Source organism: Pelodiscus sinensis, chromosome 15 (genome assembly GCF_049634645.1).
Source record: "Pelodiscus sinensis isolate JC-2024 chromosome 15, ASM4963464v1, whole genome shotgun sequence".
Taxonomy (NCBI): domain Eukaryota; kingdom Metazoa; phylum Chordata; order Testudines; family Trionychidae; genus Pelodiscus; species Pelodiscus sinensis.
This window is the reverse complement of record NC_134725.1, coordinates 25,676,327-25,692,699: the sequence shown is the minus strand read 5'-3', so window position 1 is coordinate 25,692,699 and position 16,373 is coordinate 25,676,327. Positions and strand designations below refer to the sequence as shown.

General features: G+C 47.2%; 1 protein-coding gene across 6 annotated transcripts in view; it reads left to right on the top strand.

Moving 5' to 3' along the window:
• The window catches only part of PIWIL1 (piwi like RNA-mediated gene silencing 1), a 124,899-nt gene that overhangs the window by 41,752 nt on the left and 66,774 nt on the right, over positions 1–16,373 (top strand). For all 6 annotated transcript variants that reach the window (XM_075898455.1, XM_075898450.1, XM_075898452.1 and 3 more), the window contains 3 exons: positions 9,827–9,953; positions 11,083–11,200; positions 11,370–11,484. In XM_075898455.1, the coding sequence (XP_075754570.1) occupies positions 9,827–9,953; positions 11,083–11,200; positions 11,370–11,484 (360 nt within the window). The remainder of the gene's footprint in view (positions 1–9,826; positions 9,954–11,082; positions 11,201–11,369; positions 11,485–16,373) is intronic.

Sequence of the window (16,373 nt, the reverse complement as noted above, 5' to 3'; positions counted from 1 at the left end):
GTTGTCTGGGGGAGTTGCACACACTCCAAAAATTTGACCACTGCTGCTGCCTAATGGCAAGGGTCTGGAGGGGCTGGGAGCTTCGGCATCAAATGATATTATTTGAAAAGGCATTGTTTCTAACAGAGGAACTGCAGCCAGTTCCACCGCCCTGGAGACCCACTTAAGAAAAGGGCTGCTTCCCCCTTATGTCAAAAACACCAGAAGAAAAGGGTGAGGTGACTACCCCCTAGCCTGTCCCCTAAAGTGAGTAAGCGAGATGCACCATTGCTGCATCACGGAGCTGAGATCTTTGGCATGCACCATTGCTGCATCACCCCCCATTAACCCAGGGCTGTCATGGTCATTGTTAGCACCAGAGAAGCCACCCCAGCACCACTGCAAGTGGTGCCTCAAGACCTGGCCCTGAGCAAGTGCTTGGAACCGGCAGCAAAGCAGTCCCACAAATTCTGGGTGCCTCTTTGCAGTGGGCCAACATCAGCTCCTTTTCAGTAAACAAAAGCTGTTTGCAGCCAACACAGATGAGATCCTACGTAACAGCAAGGACTGTAGAACCTCCGCAGTCTGGGCACATTCACACCACCATACTAGTGAAAATGCTACACCCCATACAACAGAAACAAGGATGCCTACAACAAGTCCTCAGCATAAACAATATGATTATAACTGATCCAGACAATGGCCTTGAAGGAAGCATCCACCTCAATCATGCTCCTCTAAGCTCCCAGGAATCCAAACAGCAAATTTGAAGTTTTGGTGGAGGGTTTGCCTTATCTCTCCAAACATCCAGTGCCAATAAGCCAGAAACACTTTTTTCCGATAGGCTTCATCACTTTTTCCATCTTGGGGACTCCATAATCTCCGACCAGTGAGTGCTAGAAATCATATGTCTCGGATTCACTTCCCCTGATTGTCTCCCCCCCCCCATCTCTCCTCAGGAACCCCTCTCAAAAGACCTCTCTCAAGTAAGAAATCGATTGGCTCCTCCCATGAGCAATAGAGAGAGTCCCTGATCCATACTGGAGAAGACGGTTTTATTCAGCTCACTTCCTAACCCAAAAGCTCACAGGTCTGGAGACCGATTTTTAGATTTCTGCAAGCTAAACAATTTCCTACAGAAACAGCACTTCAGAATGGTCACACTGGCTTCAGCTATTCATTCACTGGATGAAGCGGACTGGTTTGCAGTCCTCAACTTACAGGACGCATACTTTCACATCACGATACATCCTTCCCACGGACGTTACCTCCGCTTCTCCGTGAGGGAGGATAATTTTCAGTACAGAGTCCTCCTCTTTGGCCTATTCTCTGCCCCTCAAGTCTTCTCAAAGGGCCTCGCAGAATTGGTAGCCTACCTGTGTCAACAGGAAGTTGTCATTTTTCTATACCTGGATGACTGCTTCATAAAGGGCCATTCATAAACAAACGTCCAGCATAGTCTCAAAGACAAGTTATCTATTTGGTCATCTAGGACTTTGATAAATGAACAGAAGTCAATTCCCGATCCCATTCAGGACATTGAATTCATTGAAGCTTGGCTTAATTCTATATCGGCCTGGGCTTATCTCCCACACCAACATTTTATCATGCTGCAGGATGTAGTAACTACTCTATCTACAAGCCCTTCCGCTACTGTACATATCTCTCTTCAATTGATGGGCCATATGGCCTCTACCTCATATGTTGTTCAGTATGCATGCATCCATATCTGTGCCCTGCAGCACTCGCTAGCGTTGGTGTACATGCAATCCTGTAATTCACTTCACAAGTGGGTCACCGTCTCCAGACGTGCTAAATGCTCTCAAATGTTGGATATCGCCCCACAATCTCCTCACAGGGGGTCTCCTTCCACCAATCTGAGCCATTGGTACAGATTAAAATGGATGTCTCACTGATAGGGTAGGGCACACATCTGCAGCATTGTACAGCGCGCAGGGTAAGTGGTAACCACATGAAGCAGTGTTACACATCAACCTTCCTGAGCAATGAGCTCTCAGGAGTGCATGTCAATAGATGCATGTTGATCTCCACAAAGCTCTGTTTCATTCTGTCCTCAACTTCATATATCATTTGAAGAGCAGGGGTCTATCTGTCTCCTGTGCCAAGGTGCATTTGGCAGCAATTACAGCCTTCCACAAACAGATCAATGGATCATCTGTCTTTGCACATCCTAGCACTAGGAGATTCTTCATGGGCCTCCAGAACCTCTATCCTCCTCACAGGATCTCATGGTACTTACATTTGGTTTTAGATGGCCTTATAACACCCTCCTTGGAGCCGTGGCCACCTGCTGCTTTCTCTCCTTACAGTGAAGGTGCTGTTTTTAGTAGCCATTACTTCAGCAAGGAGGATTAGTGAGATATGGGCCTTAATGGTTGGCCTGCCCTACATGATGTTTGCCGTAGACAAAGTCACTTTGACCTCATCCATCATTTCTACCCAAAATCAGCACCTCCTTTCATATCAGTTAGCCCGTAGTCCTATCTATGGTTTTCCCATAACCCCATGCATCTGCCAGGGATGCCATACTCCATACCCTGGACATTCTGTGGGATCTAGCATTTTATATAGACAGGACACAGGCATTTTGCAGAACCCTACGCCTCTTTGCATCCATTGCAGACTGTTCAAAAAGCATACCAATATCAGCCCAATGTATTCCAAACTGGTATCTTCCTGTATACTGCAGTGCCTTTCTCTTCACAATAAGCCATTGACCACTCTATCAAGAGCACACTCCACCTGTGCTGTGGCAACATCTATGGCTTTCCTAAACAATGTGTGCCTTAAAGAGATCTACTTAGCAGCCACTTAGTCATCTGACCGTACTTTCATCACTCATTACACTATCATGCTTCAGCAAGTGACTGATACAGCGCTGGCTACAGCAGTACAATTTTTTGCCTACAAGCTGAAACTGAGTCCAACTATTCAGACTGAATACTGCTTTGTAGTTACCACCAGTGGAGCACCCACGAGGACATCACCCAAAGAAGAAAAGGAAGTTATGCGGTACAATAGTGACTGTCCCCGTGGGTGCTCCATGACCTTCCCTCTGGTTGGAGTCTTGGCTACTCAGGTGTAGATGAGGAACTGAAAGCAGGGGTCAGGTTGTGTGTGCGAGATGCCAAACTGCCATTGGTACGAAATGCCTTCTGTGCACGTGTGGCTTGACTAACAACTGCTAAAGAAAAGCTCTGAATTGTGACTCCAGTGATGACCTATCACCAACAGTTGAGCACCCATGGGGACACACCTCAAAGAACAGTCATTACCGCACAGGGTGAGTAACTTCCTTTTCCTGCTCCATAGGTTATTTACACCTTTTTTTTCCCCTGCAAGACTAACTTTACTGTTTGTAATTATAATGAAATTGAGCGAGCAGAAGGTGTTGTCAAAAATGCACAAAGTAAATCAACTTAAGTGTGGTTTTGTTTTGTAGTTTTGTTTTTTTGCCATAGTAGTCAAAGATAATACTTTTAACGAGTTAATACAAAATTTTCAATCAAGAGCTTTGGAGTTTTTAAGTTAACTTTGTCCCTTTGTGTGAGACTGTACTATTTTTATTAGCAATATCTATTACGTCTGTGCCCTGTCCATGTGTCCCTTTACACTCAATGGAGGAGCAGGACCAGTTATACCTCAAGGTATTTCCTTCTTAATACCTTTGGCAACAAGATCAAATAGTAGTAGTGTCCATTTCTCTGTACATTGTACAAGTTCTAATTCTATCTAGTTATTGAAGTTAGTGTAGTATTGTTTAAGATAGCTGTCCTGGGCTGACAGAATCCAAATTTCCAGAGTTGTTATTTCTTCTTTGAGGCAGCTTCTTCCTGTCAGTGTCTGAAACTTTCTGAATGCATCTTACTCAGTGAAATGCATATGCTAGATAAGTTATCAATATGTCCTTGTAGACAGAACAACATGAAGTAAAGGAATTCTGTTTTAGACTTACACTCCTCTTATGCTTCATGAGGGCATTCTCTAAGCTTGAAGGGAAGAAGACAGTCTAAATCTATGTGGCAATGGCTGTGTCTCCCCTAAGCTTCAGCTTTACACTTCGCACCAGGGTAGTCTTAAAATAAGCTGCATACTCTGACTATTGAGTCTGGAGCAGAAGAGGATTTAGGAAGTGTCTATGATAGGAAAGAACACTGTTCTCAAAGTGACAGCAGACATAGTTTTTCTTCAGCAGAAGTGGGTGGAAGTTTTGCTTCTATTTACCATTTATCTACTTCACCTCCTGCTCCTGCTCCTTAGCTAAGTGACAGTTCAAGGCCCAGTTTTAATTCATCTGATGCTTCTGTACTAGCTGGTCATTGAACAATGTGCTGTCTGAGGAATATATGTGAGCCTCTTGAGTACTGTCTTATTGATATATGGCACTGCAGCTGTGTAGTATCTGATAGAGATTTTTCTGTCACCAAAGCTTCTCGGTACCCAAGAAATGTATGATCCCAAGAGCTCTCTCTCCCTCTTAAACTGCTGGCATCGTTTCTGCTTGCAGCTGAGTCCTCTGTAGAGGGTGACACCCAACAGTTGTTGTGTTCCTCAAGGGCCTCATGAATATCTTTCCTCCAAACAAAGACCTTATCTTCCGGGTATCGGTGTCATTTTAAGAAGCCTGATAAAGCTCTTCTTTGACTCTCTAGTAATCCACACTCTGCATATTAAGACTGCTTTTCTAGGGTCATCTGAAGAAGTGGGCTGTGGCCATGAAAGCTCATGATACCATCTGCATATTTTGTTAGTCTTTAAAGTGCAATCAGACTACTTGTTGTTTTTTAAGTTTATCCTGTACAGCAGTGTTTCCCAGTTTGATTTGGCCGAGGAACCCTTTTCAGCTTTTCAGAATTTCAAGGAACCCCTAGGTTTGTCAAGCAAAAAAAAGAAGGGGGGGCGGGAGGAGAGAGGGACCCACCAATTCATGAAAATCACATTCCTTCCCCAAGACTCCCACCTCCCTTCCGTGAGGCCTCATCCGCTCTGTTCCCCTCCTCTCCATCACTTGCTATCCCCAGCCCTTATATACTCTCACTAGGTTGAGACCGGAGGTGTGAGGTGGGAATGAGGGATTTGGGTGTGGGAAAAGGTAAGTAGTACAAGCTCTGGGAGGGAATTTGGATGCAGGAGAAGCGGCTGTTGGCTCAGGGAGGAGGCTCTAGGCTGGGGAGTATTGGGCTCAGATGGAAGGTTGGGGTGCTGAGCAAGCCAGGGCTTGTGGATGTGAGGGTGCAGGAGATTGGGCTGGATATGTGAGGGACTCAGGGCAAGAAGGTTGTGAGTATGATGGGCTCAGGACACAGATTTCTGATGTGTGAAAAGTGGAGGAATGTTGTTGCAGAAGACTGAGGATGTGGGGATGCAAGAGTTTGGGGGTGTAAGAGGCTCAGGACAGGGGGTTCTAGTATATGATAGGCTCAGATTTGGGGTCAGGTGGTGCAGGAATGTTATGATGCTGCAGTGAAATGGGGGTTTGGTCCCAATTGGGGGCTTGTTGGCCTGGCATCATTTTTAAATAAAATATTATATCAAACTCAAAAGGTTTTAGCATTGTATTTATATATGAGAGGGGTGAGGAACCTGTTTTGAGTCAAAGGTCACTGACCCACAGAAAAGTCAGTTGGGGCCACACAAGTGAGATGCAAAAAACAAAAAAAAAAACTCCTCCAAAAACCCCCAAGCCTCACTAATGTGGTTCCAAATGTGCTGGTGGGGGTAGGGGACAGAGTGCTAGTGGGTGGTGGGGCTGGGGAGAGCGTGCTGCTGGGTGGAAGGATGCTGGCTTAGGTGGCGGGGTGCTGGGGCAATGTGCTGGGGCAGGCAGGAGGCAGGGTGCTGGGGTCAGGGACATGGTCCTGCTGGGTACTAGGGTGACTGGCAAGGTGCTGGGACAAGGAACAGGGTGCTGCTGGGTGCTAGCGTGGATGGCAGGGTGCTGGGGCCAGGACCAGGGTGATGCTGAGTCCTGGGGTGTGAGGCAAAGTGCTGGGGCCAGAGTGGTGCTAGGTGCTAGGGTGGATGGCAGGGCTGCCAAGGAGTGGCTTAGGGATGGGGTGCAGGATCTGGGAAAGAGGTGGGGGGCGGAAGGGGTCAAGGTCTGGGTGGTAGGTAGGGTGCAAAAGCAGGCTGGATGTAGGGTGTCTGGCCAGTTGGAGGAAGCAGGAGCAGATTGGGGTAGAGTGTCTGGCTACGAGGGAGGGTGCAAGTAGGGGACTTGGGTAGGATTTGGGATCTCCCTGATCTGGCACCCTCTGGACCTGACTGGTCCCAGATGAGGAATTTTTGGAACAGGGGAGGTCATTTCAGGGCTCCTGGTTCCCCTCCCCCCTTCCCACTAGGCTTCTTTGCACCTCTATCCCCTGTGACCCAACTGAGCTGCCCACCCCTGCTGGTTCTCTGCGCTTCCCCCAAAACCATCCCCCACAATCCAAGGAGTGCAGCACCAGTTCCCTGCAGCCCCTCACACCCAGCTGAGCTGCCCGTTTGTTCTGTATGCCCTCCCCCATCCACCTCAGCCCATCTGAGCCCTGCACTGGTTCCCTGCATGCCTCCCCCACAGCACAGCTGAGCCCCGTTTCCCTGCACCTCCCGCAAGCCCCACAAAACTGCTGAACCAAGAGCCGCTTCCCTGTCCCTCCCTCCCCTTGAGTCTAGCCCCGGTTCCCGGCACCTTCCTCCTCCTGCAGCAAAACTGAGCTCTGAGCTCCACACACACACTCCCACCTCCACCCCACAGCCCAGCCCACCGGACCTCCCCACTCTGCAACCTAGCTGAGCTGCACCTTCCCCCAAACCATGCAGACATGCTGAGCCAGTGCCAATTCCCTGCCTCTGCTTTCCTCCCTCCCCTTGGCTGTGTCTACACTGGCACAATTTTGCACCAAAGCAGCCGGTTTTGTGCAAAAAAATTGCTTCCTGTCTACACTCACCATGTGTTCTTGCGCAAGTACACTGATATTCTCATGTATGAAATCAGGGCTTCTTGCACAAGAACTACGATGTTCCTGCTCAGGAATAAGCCCTTTTGCGCAACTATTCTTGCTCAAGAGGCCAGTGTAGACAGGCAACATGAATTTCTTGTGCAAGAAAGCCCTATGCCTAAAATGGCCATCGTCACTTTCTCGGGCAAGAGAGTGTCCACACTGCTGTAAATACTCTTGTGCAAAAGCACAGCTCGCACATGGCAGTGTGGACATGTTCTTGCACAAGAACTCTTGCGCAAGAAACAACCAGTGTAGACATAGCCTAAGAGTTCCCTCACATGAGCAAAATGAATTTTGTGTTTGTGCACCAGTACTGAATTCATGTGGCTTGTTTGGATGTGCCACCTAAGTTATTAATAAATATTTTTAAACCTCTACGTTTTCCCTCTGCTGCCATGTCTCCTCCCCTTGCTCTATCAGCTCTTCTGGTGCCTGCTGCCTCTCCCCCACTCCTCACCCTCCTCTGCTGTCCTGACTCCTGCTCTTCTCACTGCCCTCAGCCCTCCTGCAACCTGCCCCCGTCCACCAGCCCTTCTCTCCCACCTGTGCCCACTCCTCCAGTAGCCCCACTCTGATCATGTGAGCTGCCCCTCCTCATCCCCTCTTCTAACACCTCCCTCTACAAACCTGCCCTGCCTCTCTCCTCTGGTGCTGGTCCCTCCCCTGCAGGTGTCTGCCCTTCTGCTTCACCCCCAGAATCCATTGGCACTTGCACCTTCTTTTACCCCTGCACCCTCCTGGTGCCTCCCCCTTCCCTCACTTCTCCTATTCCCTTTGCTCCCTTTTTCCCTGATGCCCACCCCTCACCACCCTCTGCCCCCATTCTCCTGTGCCCACTCACATGACTTGCTCCATCCCGGCCTTCCTCATTCCCACCCCTTCTTTCAAGCCTTCTCCCAGCACCTCCCCATACACCTCTAGCCCCCAATGCCCTTACCCTCTCACCTCCCAGCATCACTCCGGCTCCCTCCCACTGACACCTCTCCCCTCCTGCCATTTTCCTCATTGTCTGCACTTGGCCCCCTGCCATTTGTCTCTCCTCCACCCCTGTCCCTTTGGTGCCTTCCCCATCCCTTTCCCCTTCCCCTCCGCCTCCGCACAAGCACCTTCCTCTCCCAGCCCTTCCCCTTTCCCTCTGCACAAGCCCCTTCCCTTCCTCTCCCTTTCCTTCTCCTGTCCCTTCTGCCTTCCACTTTGTGGGGCCGGAGCCTGTGCTCTTTTCCCGGACTCCAAACCTACAACTCAGCCATGCTGTGCAACACTGTGCCCAGCAGGTTTAAAATCCCGGGCCGTAACGTTATGTCACGTCATGTCCGGGAGTCTCCCCACCCACAGGTTTGAGCATGCTGTGCAGGGCAGCAGCAGCCAGTAAGGGGCAGCTCAGAGCAGGTTGTGCACGGCAGGGACGGGGATGGGACCAGGACGGGGCCGGGGTAGGAGGACGCGTGGGGGCGGGGAGAAGGCGAGACCTGCTCCAGCTCCAAATATTGCTGGAGCATGGGCACCACGAGCCCACACAACTAGCCGGCTCTCTCTCTCTCTTTTTCAGAGTGGGTGGGTGAGTGCCGGCTCCTTGTGGAACCCCTCGTTTTGCTCTGCGGAACCCCAGGGTTCCGCGAGCACCAATTGGGAAACACTGCTGTACAGACTAACTTGGCTACCCCCTGAAATTTCTAGTGACTGTTAGGGATGTGAAAGGTTAACCGGTATCACTATACATGGATAATGCTCACTAGCTCTGGTTAGCTAGTAGGGCCTGGAGCAGTTCCCTGTAACCTAGGACTTTGAGCAGTTACATGGTTACCTTTTTAAAATAATTTTTACCTTCCTATTTGCTGTAATTTCATTTCAACTGATAGGTATTCAGAATAGATCTACCATCTTGTAGAACTTGAGTTACAAAGTTCTGTACCTCCAGAATGGAGATTGTTCCTAACTTTGAAATGTTTGTAAATGTTCAAAATATGGTTCTTTCAAAAGTTTACAACTCAACATTGACTTAAGGCAGCTTTAAACTTTACTATGCAGAAGAAAAATGCTTCCCCTTTATTTTTTAATAGTTTAACACAATACTATACTTTTTGTTTTTGTTTTTTGTCTCTGCTGCTGCTTGATTGAGTTACTTTCAGTTCCAAATGAGGGGTGTTTGGTCAGTTCGTAACTCTGGTTTCTTAACTCAGGTTCTACTGATTTTGTGTTTCACAGTGTCAAGAGCTCACCCAATGTTTTTGCCAAAAGTTGTTTGATTTTTACTTGAATCAAGTAACCCATCTTCCAGTTTTCTTTCCTAAGCTCCTGTAATGCAAGAAAATTCAAGGGATAGAAGGGATGCCTATTTACTGTTGGCCTGCACAAGATAGACCCTTTCTAGATTTGGAAAGATGAACAGCACCTGTAGAATGTAAAGAGAGGCCATAAGTCACCATGATACTTGGACCTGTGTGTGCTGTCTCACGAGTAATACATCAATATTATGTCAGCATGAGTCTTAGCATGGTCTTGGTTATTGGTGATTTACATTTTATTTTACTGGGTACCCATCTTAAGTACAGACAGCTTCCTGCTGTTTGTCTGGATACAGGTCTAGGAAAAGTGTTCAGTCTATGCATTTGTTACATAGTACTCTGGGTAATTTATTTTCAAATGTGGTTTGCTCTTTAGTATGTGGATTAACTCCATCTCAGTATCTTTATGGAGAAAACTTTCAGTAGACTTGAGTATTTGGCTTGTTTTGAGACTAAAGATACCAGTATGTTTTACGTGGTAATGGCTGAATGTTTTGCAAAGAGAGTGATGTTCATTAGTCTTTCACTAAAGTATACTATGTAATTTCTATGTAGCAATACAACCAAGATATCACTGACTTGAATCAACCAGTTTTGGTCAGTCAACCTAAGAGGAGGAGAGGGCTAGAAGGTGTCTCGTCAGGACCTGTAATACTCATTCCTGAATTGTGCTACCTCACAGGTATTGTATTAATAGCTTTTCTATGCAGAAGTATCTGCCATGCAAATTGTATTAGAAGAAATATATTTTAAGACTGTATTGTGGATCGATGACAACTTCTGACAAATTAGAAATATTCATTAGTATAAATATATGTTTAGTAATGAAACCTAAATATCTAATAATTAGAGGTTAATATATGTTAACATTTAGCTGTTTTCCATTCTTGAATGCATGGTTAAAGTCCCAAGATATCCAAGAACGGGTGTACGAGGTAATATTTTTTTATTGGACCAACTTATATTTGTAAGACATACAAGCTTTTGCTCTTGTACAGATCTCTTCTGAAGATCTGTGTAAGCTCAAAAGCTCAACAGACATGGATCTAATAAAAGATACAACCTCAATCACTTTGGGTCTCTAAAATTTAACTAAATGTTTACAATAGTGTGGAGTTAAGGAATTACACAAAATTGTAAAATCATGTCTCTCTATAGTGGAAATGTATTAATTGGTTACCTGGTAAACATTACCCAAAGTTACCTGGGAGTAGCCCTGAGTCCTGCTGCAGGCAGAGGGCTGCTAGCTCCCAGCCTATGCTGGCTGGGAGTCAGCAACCTCTTGTGGGGAAGAAGGATGATGGTGGTGAGGGGAAGAAAGAGCTGTCAGCACCCAGCCTGCACAGGCTTGCGGAATGGGAGATGGCAGCCTCATGAGGGAAAGGAAGACCTGCCAGCAGCAAAGAAGAGGGGGAGGAGTGCAGCTGGCTCCCAGCCCACACCAACTTGAAGTCTGGAAGTCAGCAACTTTGAGTGGGGCGGAAGGGAGCTGGCAGCCCTCCCTTTCCCCTGCTGCTTTCGTTGCGGTCCTCCTTCCCTCCCATTTGCTGCTAACTCCCTCTGTGTGAGCCTCTGTGGGCTGGGAGCTAGCAGCCCTTCCCTTCTCCTTTTCTGCCACTTCCAGAAGGCACGGGTGGGCTGGGAAGCAGCCAGGCTGGAGCAGCCCCTGCCAGCAGTGCAGGGGCCTTTCCTGCCTGGCCCTGGAGTAATAGCTGTCTCCTTACTATGTGTTTCATTGAATTTTTCCATGGCTCTATGTTTAAAAAAATATGGAAGAGCAACCTTCATTAAAAGGTTTTTGTACATCTTAGGATTGACAGATAAGATGCGTAGTGATTTTAGTGTGATGAAAGATTTGGCTGTTCATACAAGACTGACACCTGAGCAAAGAAAGCATGAAGTTGGAAGACTCATTGAATACGTTCACAAGTAAGTGACTGCAAAACTTCTGATTCTTTAGGAATGAAGGGTAAACTGTCAGCTTTTACTGGAGAATGTTGTCACTTTAATTCATCGTTAGAAAAAATCTAGCCAAAAATCCTGAATTTCTGTTGAATGATTAATGGTTTTATAATATGTTTTTAACTTTTTTAAACAGGGATGATAATGTTCAGAAGGAACTTTGTGCCTGGGGTTTGAGTTTCGATTTAAATTTACTATCCTTTACGGGAAGAGTTGTCCAAGCAGAAAAGATTCACCAAGCAGAAAAAGTGGTAAATAAGTAATTTTTAATAGTTAAACATTTTTGAACAAAACAGATGTTTTGTAAAGGAGGGCTTGGTGTCATTTTAGGTTTTTTTTTTTTTTTTTTTTTTTAAACAAGCATCAAGAAATACATAAGAGTATTTGCTCATGTCTGTTTAACAAAGAGGTGTGTGCCTGTCACATGCACTGGTGCCCCTAAGCAGTACCCACAGAGGCTGGAATCCCCAACACCCCTAGAGTGGCACACATATGCTGCACTTTATAGGGTGCTTCTTGGCCCTTTCCTCCCCAGTTGCTTCTTAGCACCAGTGATGGTGATTGGAACTGTGTGCTTCAGCCTTAGCTGTAGCAAACATTCCCTTTGTAGAGTTGATAACTCTAATACACACTCCGGTAATCTGAAGAAGTGGGTTGTGCACACGAAAGCTCAGGATACCATCTACATATCTTGTTAGTCTTTAAGGAGCTACTAGGCTATTTTTTTTTAAGGTTTTTTTTTTTAAGTTAAGTACTTGTGAACTGTTGGATTTGGATTTAATGCACCCGAGGGAGTTGGCAGATGTCATTGCAGAGTCTTTGGCCATTATCTCTGAAAATTCGTGGAGATCAGGAGAGATCCCAGATGACTGGAAATGGGTGATGGTAGTACCCATCTTTAAAAAAGGGAAGAAGGACAATCCAGGGAACTATAGTTCCCAGCCTCACTTCAGTTCCCAGAAAAATCACGGAAGGGATCCTCAAAGACTCCATTTTGAAGTACAGGCAGTCCTCGAGTTACGCGGATCCGACTTGTGTCGGATCCGCAGTTACGAATGGGGTTTTTCTCGCCTCGGAGGACGGGAGTGGCGGGACGCCCAGAAGCGCCGCGGTCCTGCCACCCGAGTCCTCCAGGGCGAAAAAAGCTGGTCCACGTCTCCTGGGAGACGCTGAGCAAAGCCGCGGAGCACGCGGGCAGCGGGACAGCCCAGATGCTGCCGGCGTCCTCCGAGGCTTTGCTCCCCATCTTCCTGGTCTGCTGGTCTCCGCGGACCAGGGAGACCAGCAGACCAGGGAGACGGGGAGCAGAGCCTCAGAGGACTCCAGCAGTGGGACAGCCGCGGCGCGTCTGGGCTGTCCCGCTGCCCGCGTGCTCCGCGGCTTTGCTCCCCGTCTCTCTGGTCTGCTGGTCTCCAGCAGACCAGGGAGATGCGAAGCAAAGCTGCAGAGGACCCGGGTGGCAGGACCGCGGTGCGTCTTGGTCCGCCGCCCGCGTCTCCCTGGTCTGCTGGGGGGAGGGGCACAGCTAGTGCACCCCCCCCAGCAGACCAGGCTTTTCTCTGGACGCCTGTGGTAGAGCAGCTGGGGCACTGCCGGTTGGTCCCACAGCGCTGCTCTGGGCGCTACTCGACCAACCCGGCAGCACCCCAGCTGCTGTGCCCCAGGCATCCAGATTCAGATTGTTGAAACTGATCAGCGGCTGATTCCAGGAAGCCCGGGGCAGAGCAGCTCTGCCTCGGGCTTCCTGTAGTCAGCCGCTGGTCAGTTTCAGCAGCAGCTGAATCTGGACGCCAGTTCCGACTTACATACAGATTCAACTTAAGAACAAACCTACAGTCCCTATCTTGTACGTAACCCGGGGACTGCCTGTACTGGGAAGAGGGGAAAGTGATCAGGAATAGCCAACATGGATTCACAAAGGGCAAGTCATGCTTGACCAATCTGATTAGCTTCTATGATGAGATAACTGGCTCTGGGGACATGGAGAAGTCGGTGGATGTGATACACCTTGACTTTAGCAAAGCTTTTGATATGGTCTCCCACAGTATTCTTGCCAGCAAGTTAAAGAAGTATGGATTGGATAAATGGACTATAAGGTGGAAAGAAAACTGGCTAGATTGTTGGGCTCAAAGGGTAGCCATTGATCAATGGCTCGATGTCAGGTTGGCGGTCAGTTTCAAGCAGAGTGCCCCAAGGATCGGTTCTAGGGCCAGTTTTATTCAATATCTTTATTAATGACCTGGATGAGGGGATGGATTGCACCCTCAGCAAGTTCATAGCTGACACTAAGGTAGGGGCAGAGGTAGATAGGCTGAAAGGCAGGGATAGAGTCCAGAGTGACCTAGGCAAATTGGAGTATTGGGCCAAAAGAAATCTGATGAGGTTCAACAAGGACAAGTGCGGAGTCCTGCGTTTGGGATGGAAGAAACCCAAGCACTGTTACAAGATGAGGACTGACTGGCTAAGTAGCAGCTCAGCAAGAAAGGACCTGGGGATGAGAAGCTGAATTAGTCAACAGTGTGCCCTTGTAGCCAAGAAGGCTAATAGCATATTAGAGTACATTAGGAGGAGCATTGCCAGTTAATCTAGAGAAGTTACTATTTCTCTTTATTTGGCATTGGCGAGGCCAAATCTGGAGTATTGCATCTAGTACTGGGCCCATTCTTTAGAAACGATCTGGATGCATTGGGGAGGGTCCAGTGGAGGGCAACGAAAATGATTAGGGGACTAAAGCACATGACCTACGAGGAGACGCTGTGGGATTTGGTTTTATTTAATTTGCAGAACAGAAGAGTGGGGGGGGGGGGGATTTGATAGCAGCCTTGAACTTACTGAAGGGAGGTTCCAGAGAACATGGAGGCAGGGTCTTCTCAGTAGTGGCGGATGGTAGAACAAGGAGCAATGGTCTCAAGCTGGTTTTTCCTAATATCCAACGTAGACTTCCCCCACTATTTCACTAGGAGAGTGGTGAAGTATTGGAATGTATTACCTAGGGAGGTGGTGGAATCTCCGTCCCTAGAGGTTTTTAAGTCCTGTCTTGACAAAGCCCTTGCTGGGGTGATTTAGTTGGAGTTGGTCCTGCTTTGGGCAGGGGGCTGGACTCAATAACCGCCTGAGGTCTCTTTCCGCCCTATTGTTCTATGCTTTTAATAGAAAAAGACTTTGGGTATGGGACATTCCCCGCTCTCCCAGCTTCAAAACCTGCGCTGTGTACTGCAGGCCTGTAGCAGTCAGCAATTCTCATGCTAACTGCCTTTGGGTACGTCTAGACTACCGCGTTTTGTCGACGGAAGTTTTGTCGACAGATACTGTCGACAAAACTTCTGTCGACAAAGAGCGTCCTGACACATTGAGTTCTGTCGACAAAGCAAGCTGCTTTGTCGACAGAACTCCGTAGTCTGGATGCAGTGTTACAGGCAATAACACCTTCTGTCGACAGAGTTCTGTTGACAGAAGGTGTTATGCCTCGTAAAATGAGGTTTATCAGCGTCGACAAAGCTGCTGAGTTCTGTCGACGTTATGTCGACAGAACTCAGCGGTAGCGTAGACGCTGGTATAGTTTCGTCGACAAAAGTCCACTTTTGTCGACAAAACTAGGTAGTCTAGACACACCCTTTGTTGCCTGGGAGAAGGACACATCTTGGACAAGTGCCGTATCTATAGGTCCTTCCATCTCAGAACCATTAAAGAGTAAAGCATTTGTCTCAGAGCAGTCTAGATGGAGTCTGCAAGACTAGTGGTTGGACTTGGTACTGAGTATTGGTGCCTTGGTGCACAATGCGCCATTGAGGGCTCAACAGCATTTGTTACCCACGGGCCCAGCAAGGCCTGTTTAGGAAGCCGGACAGAGAAAAGTGCCCTCATAAGGACAAGGGCAAGAAGGGTAACCAGCTGGTGGACAGGCTGGAGAAGGCCCAAAAGCCACTGAGCCCTGCTTTCAGGTCACTTTCATCGGTGTTGGAGGTCCATCTCCATGCTGGAGGCCTTCTAGGCTGCACAAGACAGAATTGCCTTGGCGCTACCGCCGCCCCGAGCACTGACTGGACCTAGGCATAGGGGTAAATGATTTTTGGTTTAATAAAACTTGAGAACTATAAAGTTGCATTGTTCTTGCAGTAATTTAAAGCTTGATTGAGCAAAGCACTTACGTGCATGCTTATCTTTGAGCTTGTTGTTGGTCCCAGTGGAGTCAGTGTGCTTATGTGCTTTGAATCAGAGAATTGAGTGTATTTTCAAAACTGGTATGTAGGCTGCCAAATGGTTGCACTAAATGTATTTTTATTTGAATATTCTTGTGTATATTTGGGTCTATTTTTCAGACAAATACAGCTGTATTAATGAAATAAAATACTTTTTTTGGAAGAACGGTTGCTACACAAACAATTATTAATAGAAACCATCAAAATATGTAAACATAAAGTTAGCTAGCTAGGAGAACATATACTTGATTTCTTGAGATCCCTTCCAGATCTACATTACTATGATTCTATGGCCCCGTGCTGAGGCAGAACTAAGTAAACCTTGATCATCCCTGGCAGGTGTTTATTCAGCCTGTCCTTAAAAATCTTCAATTCCACACCTTCTTTTAGAAACTTAGGCCAGTGCTTAAATTTTCTAACTGTAGCATAGTTTTCCAGGTATCTAAATCTCTATTGCTGAAGATTAAGTCCATTGAGTTAAATTCAGTGGACTTGGAGAACAATTGATCACAGTCCTCTTTATAACAGCCCTAAGCACATATAAAGAATGTTATTTGGTTCCCCCCAGTTGTTTTTTTTCTCAAGACTAAACATGCACAGTTTTTAATCAGTGCTCATAAGCCTGTTTTTTTTTTTTAAACCTTTGTCATTTTTGTTCTTTATACTCTCTAGTTCGTTCATACTTTAGGAAAAATATGGCTTGTAGAGTTAGGCATAGTACTCCAGCTAAGGTCTCTCCAGTGCTAAGTTGAGTGGGACAGTTAGCTTCTTAGTCTTGTACAATTTCCTTGCTTGTACTTTGCAGAATCTTAGCCTTTTTTTCATAGAATCATAGAATAATAGGACTGGAAGGGACCTCAAGAGGTCATCGAGTCCAGCCCCCCCCCGCCCTCAAGGCAGGACCAAGCTCCGTCTACACCATCCCTGACCAATGTCTTTCT